At 35.7% G+C, this 16,883-nt stretch overlaps 2 protein-coding genes across 2 annotated transcripts in view; one reads left to right on the top strand and one right to left on the bottom strand.

Annotated features, from left to right (window-relative positions):
* Window positions 1–2,601: 2,601 nt before the first annotated feature.
* Window positions 2,602–13,585, top strand: LOC107690391 (RNA polymerase II elongation factor ELL2-like; the record flags this gene model as incomplete). The annotated part of the gene is made up of 8 exons (XM_016488724.1): window positions 2,602–2,856; window positions 4,755–4,879; window positions 7,883–8,003; window positions 8,337–8,775; window positions 10,070–10,133; window positions 10,524–10,695; window positions 11,173–11,217; window positions 11,848–13,585. Coding segments are annotated over 8 exons (1,332 nt in total), but the record flags the coding sequence as incomplete, so codon positions are not given.
* A 1,922-nt stretch (window positions 13,586–15,507) lies between these two features.
* LOC107690406 (peroxisomal membrane protein 11A-like) overlaps window positions 15,508–16,883 on the bottom strand; it is a 5,632-nt gene continuing 4,256 nt past the window's right edge. Inside the window, exon 4 of the mRNA XM_016488739.1 lies at window positions 15,508–16,085. Coding sequence (XP_016344225.1) covers window positions 15,517–16,085 — 569 coding nt within the window. The 3' untranslated portion in view covers window positions 15,508–15,516. The remainder of the gene's footprint in view (window positions 16,086–16,883) is intronic.

A 16,883-nucleotide genomic window follows, 5' to 3' on the forward strand; every position in this document is an offset into this window, starting at 1 on the left:
GTAATAGTCAAACATTCCTCATAAATGGGATCATTGTTCTCACAGTTCTTGCAATATATCATGTAGTTAATGCAACTGTTGAAATATGAAGACAGCTCTTTCAAGAATAATAAAGTGTGACAGCATGTGCAATAGCAGAACTTGCAACAGAGAATCTAACATTTTTGAGATGGAAAACTGGCCCCTGTCAAACTATATATGTTTCTACAAATTTATGTAGTCACTTTTCCTCTTAAAATTTTTAAAGGAGTAGTTCACCCAAAAATAAAATCATTTTAGTGACTATTATGTTACTGAGTTTCTGAGTAAGTTCTGAATAATGTATGGGTCACTTGTTTTTCCCATACAGTTACAATAAATGGGGTCTGAAAAATTTCATAAATTACCATAAAAGTGCTTATATGACTTGTCTGCTATATTTAGAGTCTTATATGATAGCTTTGTATTGAAAAATTAATTCGAGAACGATTCTTGAATGAATCGTTCTTTTGAGTCAGATCTCTTTAGTGAATTAATTGGTCTGTTTCACAAAACCAGCCTGAATTATGTTTTTTATTTTTTTCTCAAATCAACCCACTGACTCCAATTGCAGCAGTAATTTGTGAGTTAAGTGCTGACTGGAGGACGGTTTCTAGTGAACAGCGACTTCAAATTTTAGACTGTTTCTCACACAAAGCTTTCACTGGCTTCATAAGACTTGTTATATATAGCGCACAAGCCATATGTGGACTGCTTGATAGACAGATAAGATACTTTTATGGAGCCTTCTCTTAAAAAATACTTGCATTTACATTTACATTTAGACATTTAGCAGACGCTTCTATCCAAAGCGACTTACAAATGAGGACAGTGGAAGCAATCAAAATCAACAAAAGAGCAATGATATGCAAGTGCTATAACAAGTCTCAGTTAGCTTAATGCAGTACACGTATCAAGGTTTTTTTAAATCAATCAGAATAGAAAAAGAATAGAGAAAGCTAGTGTTAGAGGCCTTTTTTGGTTTTGTTAATCAGAAGTCAGAAAGTCAGAATTATAATTGTATAATAAATTTAAAAAAAACAAATAGATAGAATGCAAAAAGATTAGAGAAGCCAGTGTTAGGTTTTTTTTTAAAGAAAACAAGCAGTTAGTAAATAAATAGTTAAAAAAAAAATTATACTTAAAAAAAACCTATAATAATGTCACCGTAAAATAATAATATAATTAAATAAATGTGTATTTTGACATTATCAACATTACATTATTACAACCTTTTTTTAACATTATTTATGTACCTCTGTCGGGTTACAACTGGCCCGAATACAGCAGGATGGTTAACCATGATGGTTTAAAGAGATGAATATCTGTCATCAAAATGAATATTGCCCAAAAATGAATATTCTGTTATCATTTTCTCACTCTCGTGTTGTTCCAAACCTGTACAGCTTTCTCTTCTGCAAAACACAAAATAAGTTATTTTAAGAAATGTCAATGGTCACCAGAACCGTTTGGCTACCAGCATTCTTCAGAATATCGTGTGTGTGTGTGTGTGTGTGTGTGTGTGTGTGTGTGCCACAGAAAAAATAAGTCATACAGGTTTGGAACAACATGAGGGTGGTACATTTTTTTTGTGTTCCACAGAAAACCGTATGTCATATGACGTAAATAAATGATAACAGACAGTTCATTTTTGGGTGAACTTTCCTTTGAGTTAATGTGAAGATTGCTTAAAATGACTGAGTAATTTGATTGAACCCAATCCATTTGAATTTAACTCACGAGACAACAGGGTAGTGTGTTTCTGCAGCAATAACAAAGCCCTAAAGCAGCATAAATGGAAGCATGAATGTCATGTAAAACTAGATGAGCACAGGAGCGTAGCACTCGCTGTATGAACAGCTTATGCTTCACTTTGTCCTATTGCAACCTTCAAAGTACAGCTTAAACTTCTAATGAGATTAGGCATGCTTGATATCTATTAGCACTCCTGTGTCCTGCTGGCTCCAGGTGAATTAGCACACTGGTGGGAAGATGGAAAACCGAAAAAACAAAAACGGCTCTATTGGAGGTGCTTTCGTTTCCAAGGTTTAGATATTTGCTCAGGAGAGAGCAACGTTTACCCTCAGCTCTCTTTCACACTCTCCGGCCCGCTCGGTGCATGCCAAATTCAAGAGTGCACATCCGGAGAAAGGGTCATATGAGTGCTGTGGGGGCCGTCATGTTTACTCAAAGCTGTATTTCCTAAAGTGGTCCAGCGCTTGCTGTTTACACTACTGTATGTGTGACAGTCCTTTGTCACGGCCCCAGTGTTCACCTCTTCTCTGTTATGTGTGTGTCTAATTTCACCTCAGGGCGGCTCGGTTTTGTTTTGCGTAACGAGAGCTTGGCCCCAGAAGTTCTGTGCTATTTGCAGAGCTCTCTGTTTATTTTCAGTGCTGAGGAGGCATTCGAGTTAGGCAATAATCTTTCAACCCGTTTTATGTCACTTAGCAGATTCTGAGCTTGTTTTAAACTCTTGTGAAGACGTTGAAATATGTTAAGGAATAATATAAGGTGAATGTTTTTGTTTGACAGAACAAGTAATATTAAAACAAATATTAATAACCCTTATGGTGTTTTTTTTTTCTCCCCTCAGGTAAATGTGTGAAGATTAAGAAGAAACAGGGCCTGCCGACCAGCTTTGACAACACTAATAGACATTCACCCAGCAACAAGAGGAACGGTACACCTAGCTTGGTGGCCCACAGGCCCTTGAAAGAACGTGTCATTCACGTTCTGGCCTTAAAGCCCTACAGCAAGCCAGAACTACTGCTCTGGCTGGAAAGGGAGAAAGCCAGCCCCAAGGACAAGGTCGACTTGAGTGCTGTGCTGGATGAGGTAAAACACAAGTGCACGGCATGCTACAGTGCAAATGCGCAACAAACACAATATTTATAATCTAGGTAAATGGAAAAATGTTCGCAAACCTTCTTCGCAAAAATCTTATTAGAGTTTTTCATATTACAGTGCTATTTAATATAAATGGTTTCAATTTGATGCTCTCACACTAATGACACTTTTGAACCTGAAATATTGTGTGTGTGTGTGTGTGTGTGTGTGTGTGTGTGTGTAGATTATCATTTAAAAGTGTGTGATTGGTAAGATTTTTAGAAGTTTTTGAAAGAAGTTCAAGGTTGCATTTATTTGATCAAAAGTACAGTAAAAACAGTAGTATTGTGAAACAGTATTACAATTTAAAATAACTTTTATATTTGTATATACTATAAATTTAATATATTTGAAAAGCTGACTTTTCGGCAGCCATTACTCCAGACTTCAGTGTCACATGATCCTTCAGAAATTATTCCAATATTCTGATTTGGTGCTCAAGAAATATTTCTCCTAATTATCAATGCTGCTTATATATTTTTATGGAAACCATGATACATTTTTTCAGGATTTTTTTGTTGAATAGAAAGTTCAAAAGAACAACATTTATTTGAAATAGTAAATGCTTGCATATGGTTACGAACAGTCACTTTTGATCAGTTTAAAGCATCCTTGCTGAATAAAAGTATTAATAAATTATTATGATTATTATCATTTTTATTAATTAATAAAAATCTTACTGACTCCAAACTTTTGAACAGTATTATCATATATCATATCATATCATATATCATATCATATATCATATCACTAAGTCACAAGCAAGTTGAAGATTGTTTAGTGAGTGGTTTTGACTGAGGGCACATGAGGGTGTTGAAGGTGGGAGAGAGTGCTGTTTACTCCCTCTACCTACAATTCCTGCCGGTACTTAAACTTGAACCCGCGACTTTGTGGTTACAAGTCCAACTCTCTAACCATTAGGCCACAACTACCCCCAGGTCATAAGAGTAATTTGTATGTGAAACGGCACCATGACGCTGTTTGTTATTGCATGCAGGATACACTGGCGCCTCTGAAGATGTAAGGCCACCCTCCAAGATGAAATCTGACTAAACTGTGTATTAATGCACACAAAGCTTTCCCGACTGTTGCTCATGGAGGCTAGATTTTAAATTGTTGTCAAAAAATTTTTTAGTCACTTTTGTGACCGTCTGGAGCCTTGTATAATATATTGTTGATTAAAACTCTCTGTCAGCATTTCATTCTGCACCACTGCCAAGTGTTGTTTTTTTTTGTTTTTTTTCTCTCTCCCATCAGTCCTACTTCAGAAAACACAGTTCAGTACTCAGCCTGTCCAGATAATATAGTCTGTCCAGATCTGTTTCTCTATTGCGTTTGGGCAGACAAGATGGTTATGGCTGATTTTGTCAGTAGGTTTATTTGCTGAACGCTTCCTGCTGCGTTTATATTCAGGAGTTCCTGCAGAGTCAACAAGGGGAGGTTGCGGTGCTAGCGGTAGCAATTAGCCTTCTGCCGTAATGATATTTGGAGAATGGATTGTGATTTGACAGAGGGAGGGTTGTGCTGGGTTCATATTCCATTTGTAAAAGTGCTCTGCAGAACGTCCTGTGCTGCAATACATTTATGCTTTCTGTTTTACATTTACGAGGTCTGAATTGAATTATTGTCCTCTGGATGTATTTAAGAATATTCTTAAAAGGCCTATCGTACATTATTTTTCTCTCTCGTAAAAAAATTCTGAAGTGTCATATTTCTTCAAAAAGATGCTGACTCCAGTAATGCTTGATGGTTCAAGTCACTCTTGAGATATTGTTTACTTAAGTGCGTTTGTGAACGGAGGGCAGTTTCTCATCAGGAGAATAATTCTATTGTATATTTCCTTTCAGGTGACTAAACTCAATCCCAAAGACCACAGCTTTACTCTAAAGGATGATTTCTACAGACATGTGCGGAGGGACTGGCCCAGCTATGTTGAGGAAGAGCGGCAACTCATTCAAAGGGTGTTGGCAAGGTACATGCAGTATTCTCAATTCTCACAACATCACTTTTATCTTTTTATTAATATTTATTGTCGTTTTAGTGTGTCAGACTATCATCTTCTATACTTCACCTTACAATGCTTCACTTTGCTCTGCTTTACTTCCAACCTTTTTTGTCTTGCATAGACCCATTAGTAAGATTCAAGTACCCCTTCATCAAGACCAAATCAAAAATATGCTCTTTCATTGGCTTTTACATTAACTGTTTCCTCCTGGTGGAATGACCTGCCTAACTCTATCTGAGTAGCTGAGTCTTTAGCCATCTTCAAGAAATGGCTAAAAACACATCTCTTCCATCCACACTTGACCCTCTAACACTAGCACTCTCTATTCTAATTCTATTTTATCTACTTGTTTTCTTTTTATTTATTTAAACGAAACACTTGACTCTCACACTTGCACTCTCTATTCTATTTCTATTCTAACTACTTCTTTTCTTTTTATTATAAAAAAGGCCCTCGAACACGAGCATTCTCTATTTTTTTCTATTACATCTACTTTTTTTCTTTTTATTTATTATAAAAATGACCCTCTAACACTGGCATTCTCTATACTTTTTCTATTTTATCTACACATTTTCTTTTTATGTATTATAAAAAAATTAATCCATAAATAAAAAACTTGCTACGTATACTGCATTAGGCTAATCAAGACTTGTCACAGCACTTACATATTATTGCTCTTTTGTTGGTTTTGATTGCTTCTATTGTCTTCATTTGTAAGTCGCTTTGGATAAAAGCATCTGCTAAATGACTAAATGTAAATGTAAAATATTATATTGGATATTATTTAGAAATATCATTGAAATAATTTAAATCATTATTACAGTGATTCAGTTTGAATCATTAAAATTGTGTATTTTAGTATTATTTATATAGTAATATAGTTTTAAACCGAAAATATAAAATAGAAGTTAAGTGAAAATATTAATAACATTCATATTAATATTTTCATTTAGCTTTTATTTTGTATTTTTAGTTGTCATTTTAATTTTAATAAATTTGTTATATGCTTTTGTCATTTTTAGTAGTTTTTTATATTGCTATTGCTATTTTATTGTATTATCTTTACTAGTTTAATATTGCTACTTTGATTTATTTAATTTATTTTTATTACAGTTCAGTTTAGGTTTCTTTCTTCTTCTTTTTTTCCTCAAGTCATTTTAGTACTTCAACTCAGCTTATTTCATTTAGAAGCCAAGGCAAATTTTAATTGTCATTAAGTTTACGTTTCTTATCTAATATTTATATTTAATTTTATTGAGCTTTATTTCAGTTAACTTCACAATTAAAACCCTGCTTAGAGACATGCAAAACTTTCATAACAGTATTATTTCCTAATGTCCTTTGACTAAGACTGGCTGATGACGTTTGGTACAGTATTGTCATCCAGGCCTTGCCACCGCAGTCTGCTGAGATGATGTGTTTTGGAGGCCTTATTAAGTATGCGCATTAGCACAGATGATGTGGTTAATAGGCCTGTCTGAGCAGGAAGCCGTGCAATTCACTGTGCTATTGAGTGGAATTATGCTGAAAGCTTCTGTGCAGCCGCATTCAGTCCCGGAACAATGGGGGAATAAATGGCAGCCATCCTGCCAAATACGATCTTGGCAGCCATGTTTTTGGGAGGTTTTCCACACTCTGCCTAACTGACTGCATACTTTAGTTTCTTCTCTGCTTTCACCTCTGCCTCTCAGTTTTTATGTGCACTGCCAGTCTAAAGTATCCTAATGGGACAGATCAAGATGATCTTGCAATAAACCCCAGAACGGGACTTGCACAACACGGCATGTTTGCAAAAACATCCATGCACTGCTTCCCTTCAAAAGTTTGGGGTCAGAAAGATATTTTTAAACGTTTTTCAAAGAAGTGTCTCATGCTCACCAAGGCTGCATTTATTGTAATGTAATGTAAAATGTAATATTGTGAAATATTATGATATAAAATAACTGTGCTACTTCATGTGATGGCAAAGCTGAATTTGCAGCAGTCGTTACTCCAGTCTTCAATGTGACATGATCCTTCAGAAATCATTCTAATAATCTGATTTGATGCTCAAGAAACATTTCTTATCATAATCAATGTTGAAAAAAGTTCTGCTTAATATTTTTGTTGAAAGTGAAACCATGATGCATTTTTGAAAAGAAAGTTTAAAAGAACAGCATTTCTTTTAAATTAGAAATATTTAGTAAAAATGTAAATGTCACTTTTGAATAATTTAATGGACACTTGCTGAATAAAAAGTATCTTGCAAAAATATAAAGTCTTACTGACCTCAAACCGTTGCATGGTAGTGCATGTCACTCAGTGGGTTTACTGTAAAAAAAAGAAAGAAAACAAAATTTTTTTTTTTGTTATATAGTATGTACAAATATTATAATATTTTTATTAAAATATTACTTTTTTTTACTATATACTCCAGAGTAGTTTAGTACATCAGGTTTGTCAGGGCATTGAAGCAAGACGCTTGTGAAGAACTATCCTTCGTGTGATGAAAAGCAGCTCTATGAGAGGAAGGAGCTGTAGGAAGCAGATTGCCAGAGGAAAGTTCCAGCAGAGTAGGAATGTCTCTGGCACCATTGTTCTCGTCACTGGACATTAGCAAGGCTTTTGCCAGTCCCACTGCAGATGTTATAAGCTACCCGGAAATGCTAAGCTAGACTAACAAGCCCCGGCGCTCTGGCCGAATGCTGTGCGAGAGTATAATGTTTTTACACTCCGTTCGGGAACAGCCAAACCTGATTAACACTCGTGCAAATCCTAGACCTTGATCCTGAGCTTTAAATTTCTTCCGGTTTAGTTCTTCCATTTCCTGTAAACACAACCGCACCTTTTTATAGCTTTCTGGAACTGGGAAGTTGAGCTCAACTCGGGACAGTTGACAGATTTGTTTCAGAAATTAATTAGCAAAGGTTTCCTGGTGGCAACCATGAACGGAATGACTTTTTGACAGCATCTCACTCTCTGTTATTTCAGAAAACTCCAGCCTCTCAGCAGCAGCAGTAGCCAGTTGAAAAGTGTCCAGTCCAGCCATTCATTCCACAAAACCTCAGGGGATTCTCCATCCCAACTCAGCCCTGTCAAGAATCTCTCCATGGTAAAAATGCACCTATAAAAAGAAGTGCTACTTTTCCTCTGTCTGTCTAATTTTAAAGCTTTTGCATGCTGTAGTATCTATGCAATGGACTATCAGGTTCTTGCGTGCACTTAAACAGGTTTGTCATTGAATGTATGATTGAGAGTGAGAAGAGCCTCTTTTTTTTTTTTTTCTTGTGAAGATCATATTTGGTGCCGTCTGCTCTTTATTTATGGAGATGCTGGAGGCGCTTCAGTCACTGCTGTTTGCAGGAGCCAATTAAGCTGCCGGTCCACACTATTGCTGTTTTCCATCTGCAAAGTTTGTGAAATCTCCTTCTCTCTTTACTCCCAGAAACGCCCAGTGCTTTCTGACCATCCAGAAAGTCAGACGCCAAAAAAGCAACGTTTATTAGACCAGAGCATGCCCTTGCAATCTCCTTCCAGTGGACATCTCAGCTCCTCCATGGGCCGTAGCTCTTCTGCTCATGGAAACACAAGTTTGCAGAGGGGCACCAGTACAGCTCAGCAGAGCCCTGATGGTCTTTACCAGCGGCACAAGCTCGGCGAGTCCAACAGCGTGCCCAAACCAGAACAGCCAGAACCAGCACAGCAGCCATCGTCCAGCCCCAAATACCCAAGAACTGAACCAGAAATCTGCACTGACCAGCAGCTAGCAAATGGCCAGCACAAAAGGAAGTCCAAGAAGCATAAAGAAAAGGAGAGGGAGCGCTTAAAACCTGAGTGGGTCGAGACCAGCCCGGACCTCAAACAGAACCAGGAAAATATTAAAGGTGAGTTCAAAGGTTTAAAGGTAAAGTTTTGATGTAGAGGTGCAATATATTTGCGGCCAATATATAATTTGCAAAGGAAAATAATATATACACTACTGTTTAAAAGTTTGGAGTCAGTAAGGGTTTTTTGTTGTTGTTGTTAAGGAAATTTCTAAATATTACTTTATGATTTATACTTTATTGGGGTGTCTTAATAGCAAACAACCAGCTAAATCAAACATACACATTCTCAACTTCTAAACAACATGGTAAATAAAACAAATAACAGGGAAATTAATACTTTTTTTCAGCAAGGATGCATCAAATTGATAAAAAGTGACAGTAAAGACATTTATTTAAAATGTTACAAAAGACAAAGCAGTTATTTTAAATCGTACTAATATTTCAGTTTTTACAGTTTTTTTAATGAAATAAATGTAGCATTGGTCAGCATATAAGATTTTTTTTTTAACCCCCACCACCACAAAAAAAAAAAACACTTTTGAGCGGTAGTGTTTATAACTGGGAACGTTAAATGATTATCAGTACTAATTGTGTAATTACAGCATAATTAATTTTAATTGATCATTTGTTACAGTGTATTTACTTGTGACAATTACACATTTTTTTCTAATTGTTGGCCTATGTACATAGATATTATTTAAAATAAATATTAATTACACATAAAATTATATTTCACAGCATTTTAAGCTGTACTGTTATTGCCAATGAGATTTAGAGTCCGCAGTAAAATATTGTATAACAGCATTATGTTATGATTGTTACATGTTATGATGTCAGGCAGTGATAATGGTAGGGATTGTGGTGATCATAATCAATATTTATTAGCACTGCCAAAAGGCCAATGGAGTCATTGTTTCTCAGAGGGCATTTCACTAGATGTTTTTTGATGCTGAATAACAAACAGCCTTTTTCAGCTTTGCCACTGCAATTCGTCTCAGAAGTGGCTCACTGTCAGACACTTTCATTTCAAGTGAAATGATAGCAGAACAGGTTCAGACTTGCCAAGCAATTCAGGAAATATTCCTGTATGTTTGTGTGCGAGGTGACTGCTCGTCTGCACCCTTCCCTAGCGCCAGGGTGGATGATTAACTTAACTAACCGCTGGGTGACCCACTGTAAAACGTTTTGACGTCTTGTGAGGCAGCCTTTGTCAGCGACGACTGCCCCCCACGTCCCTTATCGCAAGATTTGATAAATGACTCCTTCAGCCTGGGCAGTATGGCACTTTGATATGTTTGTGTAGTGAGATTACATAAACCATTTTATCGTTCTTGTCTGTGTTAATGTGTAGACCATGAACGACCCAACACACCTGTCACCCGTGCCTCGCCCGATGAGCTGCCTGACTATTTATTGTAAGTAAGACCAGATTTCGGTTTATTTTACTGGTTTGTGCTTCTGTAATTACAAGGTGGAGATTGTCTGCTGATGATTAAGGAATAGAAAATGAAGTGTGTTGCACATTTAAACCTATAGCGTGTAATTTTACTGAGCGGAATGTAAGAATTTAAGTTACAAGTTCAAAATATAGAAAACACAAGTCTGTTTTGTTTTTGCTTTTAAATGTTCTGTATTTGAGCTTTTAAAAGCACTGGTATTTTCAGACAAACACCCCAAGATTGAAAATAAACATTTATTTTAATATGTAGTGCCACCTACTGGTTTCTCTTGGGAATCTGCCTAACGACTTTATTTATTGTCACTGTTAAAATGGTTTAGTTCACTCGAGAAACTTTTCTTTCCAGAAAATACAGCACTATTACAGACTCCGAGCAGCAGCAGAGGTACAAAGAGGATTTTTGTGCGGAATATGACGAGTACAGAGACCTTCATGAGCGCATAGGGAAAGTCACAGAGATATTTGTTCAACTCGGATCAAAGATAAAGACGCTGTCTCCTGGGACACACGAGTATAAGGTTTGGGGAAAAAAAACATCATATACAATATCATTCAGATGTTTGGAGTCAGTAAGATTGATTTTTTTAAAGAAAGAATTTATTTTAAGGACGACACATTAAATTGATCCAAAGTGACATTTATGCATTTATAATGTTTAAATAAAAAAATGTTATATAAACATTTAAATAAATGCTGTTCCTTTGAACTTTTGTTCATCAAATAGTCCTCAAAAATGTATCACTGTTTCCACAAAAAAAAAAAAATTATAATAATAAGCACACCACTTATAATAAGAAGAAATGTTTATTGAGCATCAAATTACAATGATTTCTGTAGGATCATGTGACACTGAAGGCTTGTTTACTTGTGGAAGAATGTGTCTTTGTTTTACAAGATAATGCCTAAGCACACCTTATATAACAGTTACATAATACATGATGTCAGAGGTTATTTTAGATTAATGTGTTTTTTTTTTGTTTTTTTTATTATTCTAGGTAATGGAAGTTCAAATAATGGAGAAGTATAGGAAGTATAAGAAGGTAAGAGAATTGCATTATGTGTGTTGACAATGTTTGCAAGGCACACATTGAACTGCATATTTGCAAACTAGGGCTGGGTAGAAATATTACTTTTTTTTTTGTTTAATTATGAGCCTTATTTGAATAATTGGATTGTAATTCTTAAAATCCCATTGATCTTTCAGTGTTTTTAGATTTATCTATATGCTATTATAGTATTTATTAATTTTTAATTGCCTTTTATTTTTATTTTATTTTAAATATATGAAATATATGTTTTAATATCATTCAGTCATTTTAGTTTTTCAACTTGAATTTATTTAGGTTAGCTGCCAAGGGAACATTTCTAATTTTCATTTCAAGATTTCAAGATTTTAAGTTAAAATTTTTAATTTAATGTTTATATTTCATTTTTATTTCAACTATAATGAAAACAATTCGTTCTTAATCATTGTTAACAATAACAACACTTGGACCTTTCATATTCTGTGACTGTGTGAATACTAAACACGAGTTGTAGTGAACCTTCCGTCCAGCAGATGTCGCCATTTTTGACAGCAAAGAATATTTCACTTACAGATAAAAACTGCATCAGTACTGTTACCCACCTCTAATGTGCACATTTTGAAGATCTTGTTTTTGTCCCTACAGAAGTTTCCAGGCTACCGGGAAGAAAAGAAGCGCTGCGAGTATCTCCATCAGAAACTATCGCACATCAAAGGCCTGATTCTGGACTATGACCGCACACAAGCGCCCTCCTAGTGCCAGCCGTTCCACTCTCCTCCTCCTTCCCAGTCTGGTCGCGCGGACCAAAAGACTCCTCAGTGGAAAATAAACCAGGACCAAATGTCTCTTCTTGAGCATGACAAGGCATTTCCACGTCTTTCCTCCACACAAACTGTGGGTGACAATGTGGAGGCTGAGGATCTAAGCCCAAACTATGTAATAAAGGCCAAGACCTCTGACTAGTGATTTAAGCCCTTTAAAGTTTTTTTTATTTTTTGTTTTTCGTTTGTTCGTGTAAAAAGTGTTGTATTGAGGAATTGGTTAGATCTGAGACACAACCTAAGCCAAAATAGTTTTTTTTTTCTTGCCCAAATGCAGCATATGTTACCATTGCCCTTGATCTTCTAACTCCGGCTCTGAGCTCTGACCTTCAGGGCTGCGGTCTGCTTTTATGGTACAATCATAAAGCCTGGACGATGAGAGATGATTATCTGTACTGTGTTCGGTCTGTCAGTGATTTATCAGAGAACTTAAGCAGTTTCTATTTTGATATTTTACTGAATGTATATTTGTACACTTGTAAGATCTTGACATCTATAATAGAGCGTTTAATCACTGGATAGAATAAGGGAAACCTGGAATTTTCTCAACTCTGAGGTGATCCCACCAAACTCTGTAGAGTACGAGGGTGCAGTCCGTCAAATGAACATCCATGTGAACGCACCTACGTCAGACTCTTAATTAGTCGAGGCCTTCCTCTTTTGTGTGTAGCTACATGATGAGTTCTGGGATACAAATTAAATCTGGATTTCCTGTAGCCAATCGTGTAATAAGATGAAAGGTGCTTTACCTTGACAGTTCAAAATCGTTAAAGTGATCATTTTCTCATGGTTTTTGTGCTTAAACCACTACAGCACACCGTGTCCTTAAAATAATGATGTTGATATTATTATTATTTGGACACTAAACAGCAGAAACAATCATGTTTTAAGGCACATTTAATTTATTTCTATTTCTTTTTTTTTTAAACAAAAATATATTGATTAATGAAAAAAATATATATATTTATCTGATCTGTTGGATATGTTGCAGGAAATTTGACATGTTTTATTGACATGAAGTTTGAATGAACTCTGCATTCTTTCCCTTTGAAGCATGAAGGAGACCTTCATAGACTGTGTCAGGCTTTCTCTGAATCCTGGTTTTGGTTTGGGTCATGTTTTATGTGAAAGAAAGTATACAGTATTTCTGTTTTCCCAGAATGTAGTACTTGATGAATACAGATGGAGGATCTCACTTGGTCTTCTGCTTTACGTAAAGACCCAACACCATATGTTATGGAAGCAGTCTTTCCAAAGTCCCTCTAGTCCCTATGTTCGTGTCATTCCTGTTCATGCCCATAGCCTCATGTACATTATGGAAGTATTTTTGTGTCACTTTTGCGCTTTGACATTTCTCTTGTGGAGACTGCTGATCTGTTATTTGTCACTACAGTGTTAGTTCCTCTAATCCTTGATCCTGATTTGTTATCTGGCTGGAAAAAGGATAGATTTGCCAAAATAGCATTGCTCTTTATATTGTTAACAGTTTGTTTCATCCTTTCGTGGGGCAACTTCATGTATTGATGTAGATGCCTTAAATAAACTGGACCACATTAACTTAATACAATGGAAATGTCTTCTGATTTGACTTTAATTTCACAGTTTGTTTAGCAAATTGTTAACTAAGACTAATAAAAATGATTTTCGTTGATTGAGGTAAAGCTAAAATAAAATATTAAAATATATGTTATACTGTATATTATATATAATAGTGCGTTATATTATATATCATATATAAAATATAAATGATAAAACAAACTAAAATGAGAAGAAATGTTGCCTTGGCAGCTTACTGAAAATGTTTAAGTACTAAAATTACTTAAACTGAAAAAAAAAAAAAGCAAAATAGAAATACCTATAAATATGAATAAAAATGACAAAATATAAAGAAAAAAGTAATCAACATTCCTTAGCCTGATGAAGACCTAATCGGTCAAAATGTTGATTTGTATGTATATATGTATATATTTAAAACCTTAATAAATACTATAATAGTATATGAATAATACTAAAAGCGACACTGGTTTAGCACACTGTGGACCTGATCTTACAAGGTAATTTGCATAATGACACATTTAATAGCAGTCAAATTTCCACTCACTTATTGTGATTGCAATTTTAATCTATTATGACTGCACCTTTTCCACATCGCAGAGTTACCAAACGTTTTACTCCAAAAAGCTGTTTTAAGTAAACTAATACAACTAATGATGTTGTATCTTGTGAAATTTGTTTTCATTTCCATTTCTGGATATGGATGGATAAGGCATTTAAGTCAGCATGAAATAGAAATATACCTTATTTTCTACATGCATTTTATTGATCTTATTGTGAAAGATTCAATGGTTCATCCACACATGCCTATTCATTCATCATATTTTTGTTACATTGCGACTTTAAATCTAGTTTAGTAAGTTTAAAATCAAACTATCACAAATCCATGTAGAAATTCTGTATCCATAAGAGATGTTTGTGTCAATAAGAATGCAGTTATTTATTGTGTCTCATGTGAGGACAAACTGTTGAAATTTTATCTTAGAAGACAAGACCAAAACCTTTTCAAAAGTGCATAAAAATTCCTTCAAGTTCACAGTTTGTTCTTAAAGCGGTTTGTGCTGACAACCAATTATGTAGAATCAAAATGTAATAAGTTAGCTTTTGCCATGATAAAGAAATAACTAGCAAAACCCTGTCTGGCACCTAAAATAAAACATCAGTAAACAACTCTGGGATCTATCAGAACGAGGTCGAATATCTAATTTCACAGATGGTTCTCTCCACGCAGAGGAGACTAAATATTAAGCACATATTTCATAAAGTTGAGCATCTCGCCATCATAGAGCGCATCTTTTTGTTGGAAATTTCCAAAATGTGTTCATGTACCCTCATCTCAATATCATCAGTACCAAAGTAATATAATCTCTATTACAACTACTAAATAGTTCATAATATGCAGGTGTATTATTTCACTAGGACTGCCATAATACAACAACGGATACAGCAAGGCACACAATTTTATGAAAGTGTACACAGCAAGTGGGCAAACCCACACTGTGAAATCTTATCTAAATTATACTATTATTTTTTATTATTATTATTTTGTGCAGAACAGCCCTACAGGTGCACTGCTGCATTAGGTGTGTGCTGTTCTCGTGCCTCCCTTATAGAACAATTAAGTTGATCCCTTTACAAAAGTAAGCTTTATGGTAGTCTAATTTCACACTTAAATGACATCTAAACATTTGTTAGGAAAGTTTCCTTTTGGGTGTTACTCTAAAGCACGGGTGCCCAAACTCGGTCCTGAAGGGCCGGTGTCCTGCAGAGTTTAGCTCCAACTTGCCTCAACACACCTGCCTTCAAGTTTCTAGTATGCCTAGTAAGAGCTTGATTAGCTGGTTCAGGTGTGTTTAATTGGGGTTGGAGCTAAACTCTTCAGGACACCGGCCCTCCAGGACCGAGCTTGGGCACCCCTGCTCTAAAGCATTTTCCTGAATCATGGCTTGATTTTAAGGCTGGGCCTCAAAACTGACAATATGCCTAAAAGAGAGGAAACAAGACCACAGAAGCCAACCACCCCTGCATTTGTCTGGTAAATGCCCAGTTTGTCAAGTGGAATGAAAAGGTCGCAAACATTTTTAAGTGTATCGAGAGCCACAGATGGTTCATTTCTGAGGCTCTCGAGGAGAAGGAAGAGGAACGCATCAAGCTGAGGCACTATGACACAAGCCACATCCGGGCTTTCATTGAGGTGCTGGTTGACTTTTTGCTGGAAGTGTCGGTCCCGAGACTTCTGCACCATAAGCTGTACGATCACATAGACGTCTCTGGTGAGATTCATGACCAAGGACAGGAAATAGAAGCGAGTGGAGTTCAAGCTCCAGCGCTCCTTGTTGATATCTCCTATTAGCCCGATACTTCTGGCCCAGAGTATGTTATCACAGATGAAGTACAAAGCACGGTTGAGGTTGGCAAAAGTAAGGCAAAAGCGCAGCACGGGGTCAGAAATATGAAGAGTGCTCTTGGCCGCATGAATCGAGTTGACTGTGTTCCCAAGCCTGAATACTGAAAAAAAGAGCAAAACTGATACATTACTGATGATATTCTTTTACTTTCTGTGAAAATAGAGGCTGGGTGCTGCCTTATTTACATAAAACGAATTAGCATCTATTTTTATGTTACTAGTACTTTTCATGCAAGTAGGGGGTGTAAAAGGTACTGAGAAATTGTACTTAAGTACAGACACAATGGAATGGCACGTACGGAGTAATGCAGTAAACAGTATTATTATTTCCTTGTAAATGTACCCGAGTAAAAATACAAGTATTCGATTTTAGCAGAACTTAAGTAAAACAAGTGAAGCACTAATACAAGGCAAGGCAACACTAGACTAGAGTCCAAATATAATGTCAATAATTAGGGAATAAGGTTACTACACTGATTGAACTGTAAAAGATAGTAACATTTCTTATCTCTCTAACTATCTGAGATAAACTCATAGTACTAGTAAAGCTGGAACAGTAACTCGGTCATTCTTGAGAAGTGGGACAAAACAGGGTGCAAAATTGAAAAAATAAAACCTTGTACTCAGACAAATGAAACTACATGTATCTTATATGTACTAAGCTGCTGAGCTATGCTTTGATACAACCTCCCAACTTTTCTCTTTTTTAACAAAATGTGCTTTTTTACCTTGGACTGCGTAATATGATTTCAACTTTATTTTTAACAGCATTCAAGATGTGTTTAACATTTCAAAACACATTCTCGTGTTAGCAGACAGATTGCACTTTCACATGTGACCAACAATTCCACAACAAATATAAAATATCATAATGAAATATTATCAAAATATTCAACTGA

This window comes from Sinocyclocheilus anshuiensis, unplaced genomic scaffold, assembly GCF_001515605.1.
Source record: "Sinocyclocheilus anshuiensis isolate Anshui unplaced genomic scaffold, SAMN03320099.WGS_v1.1 scaffold609, whole genome shotgun sequence".
In the NCBI taxonomy this organism is placed as follows: domain Eukaryota; kingdom Metazoa; phylum Chordata; class Actinopteri; order Cypriniformes; family Cyprinidae; genus Sinocyclocheilus; species Sinocyclocheilus anshuiensis.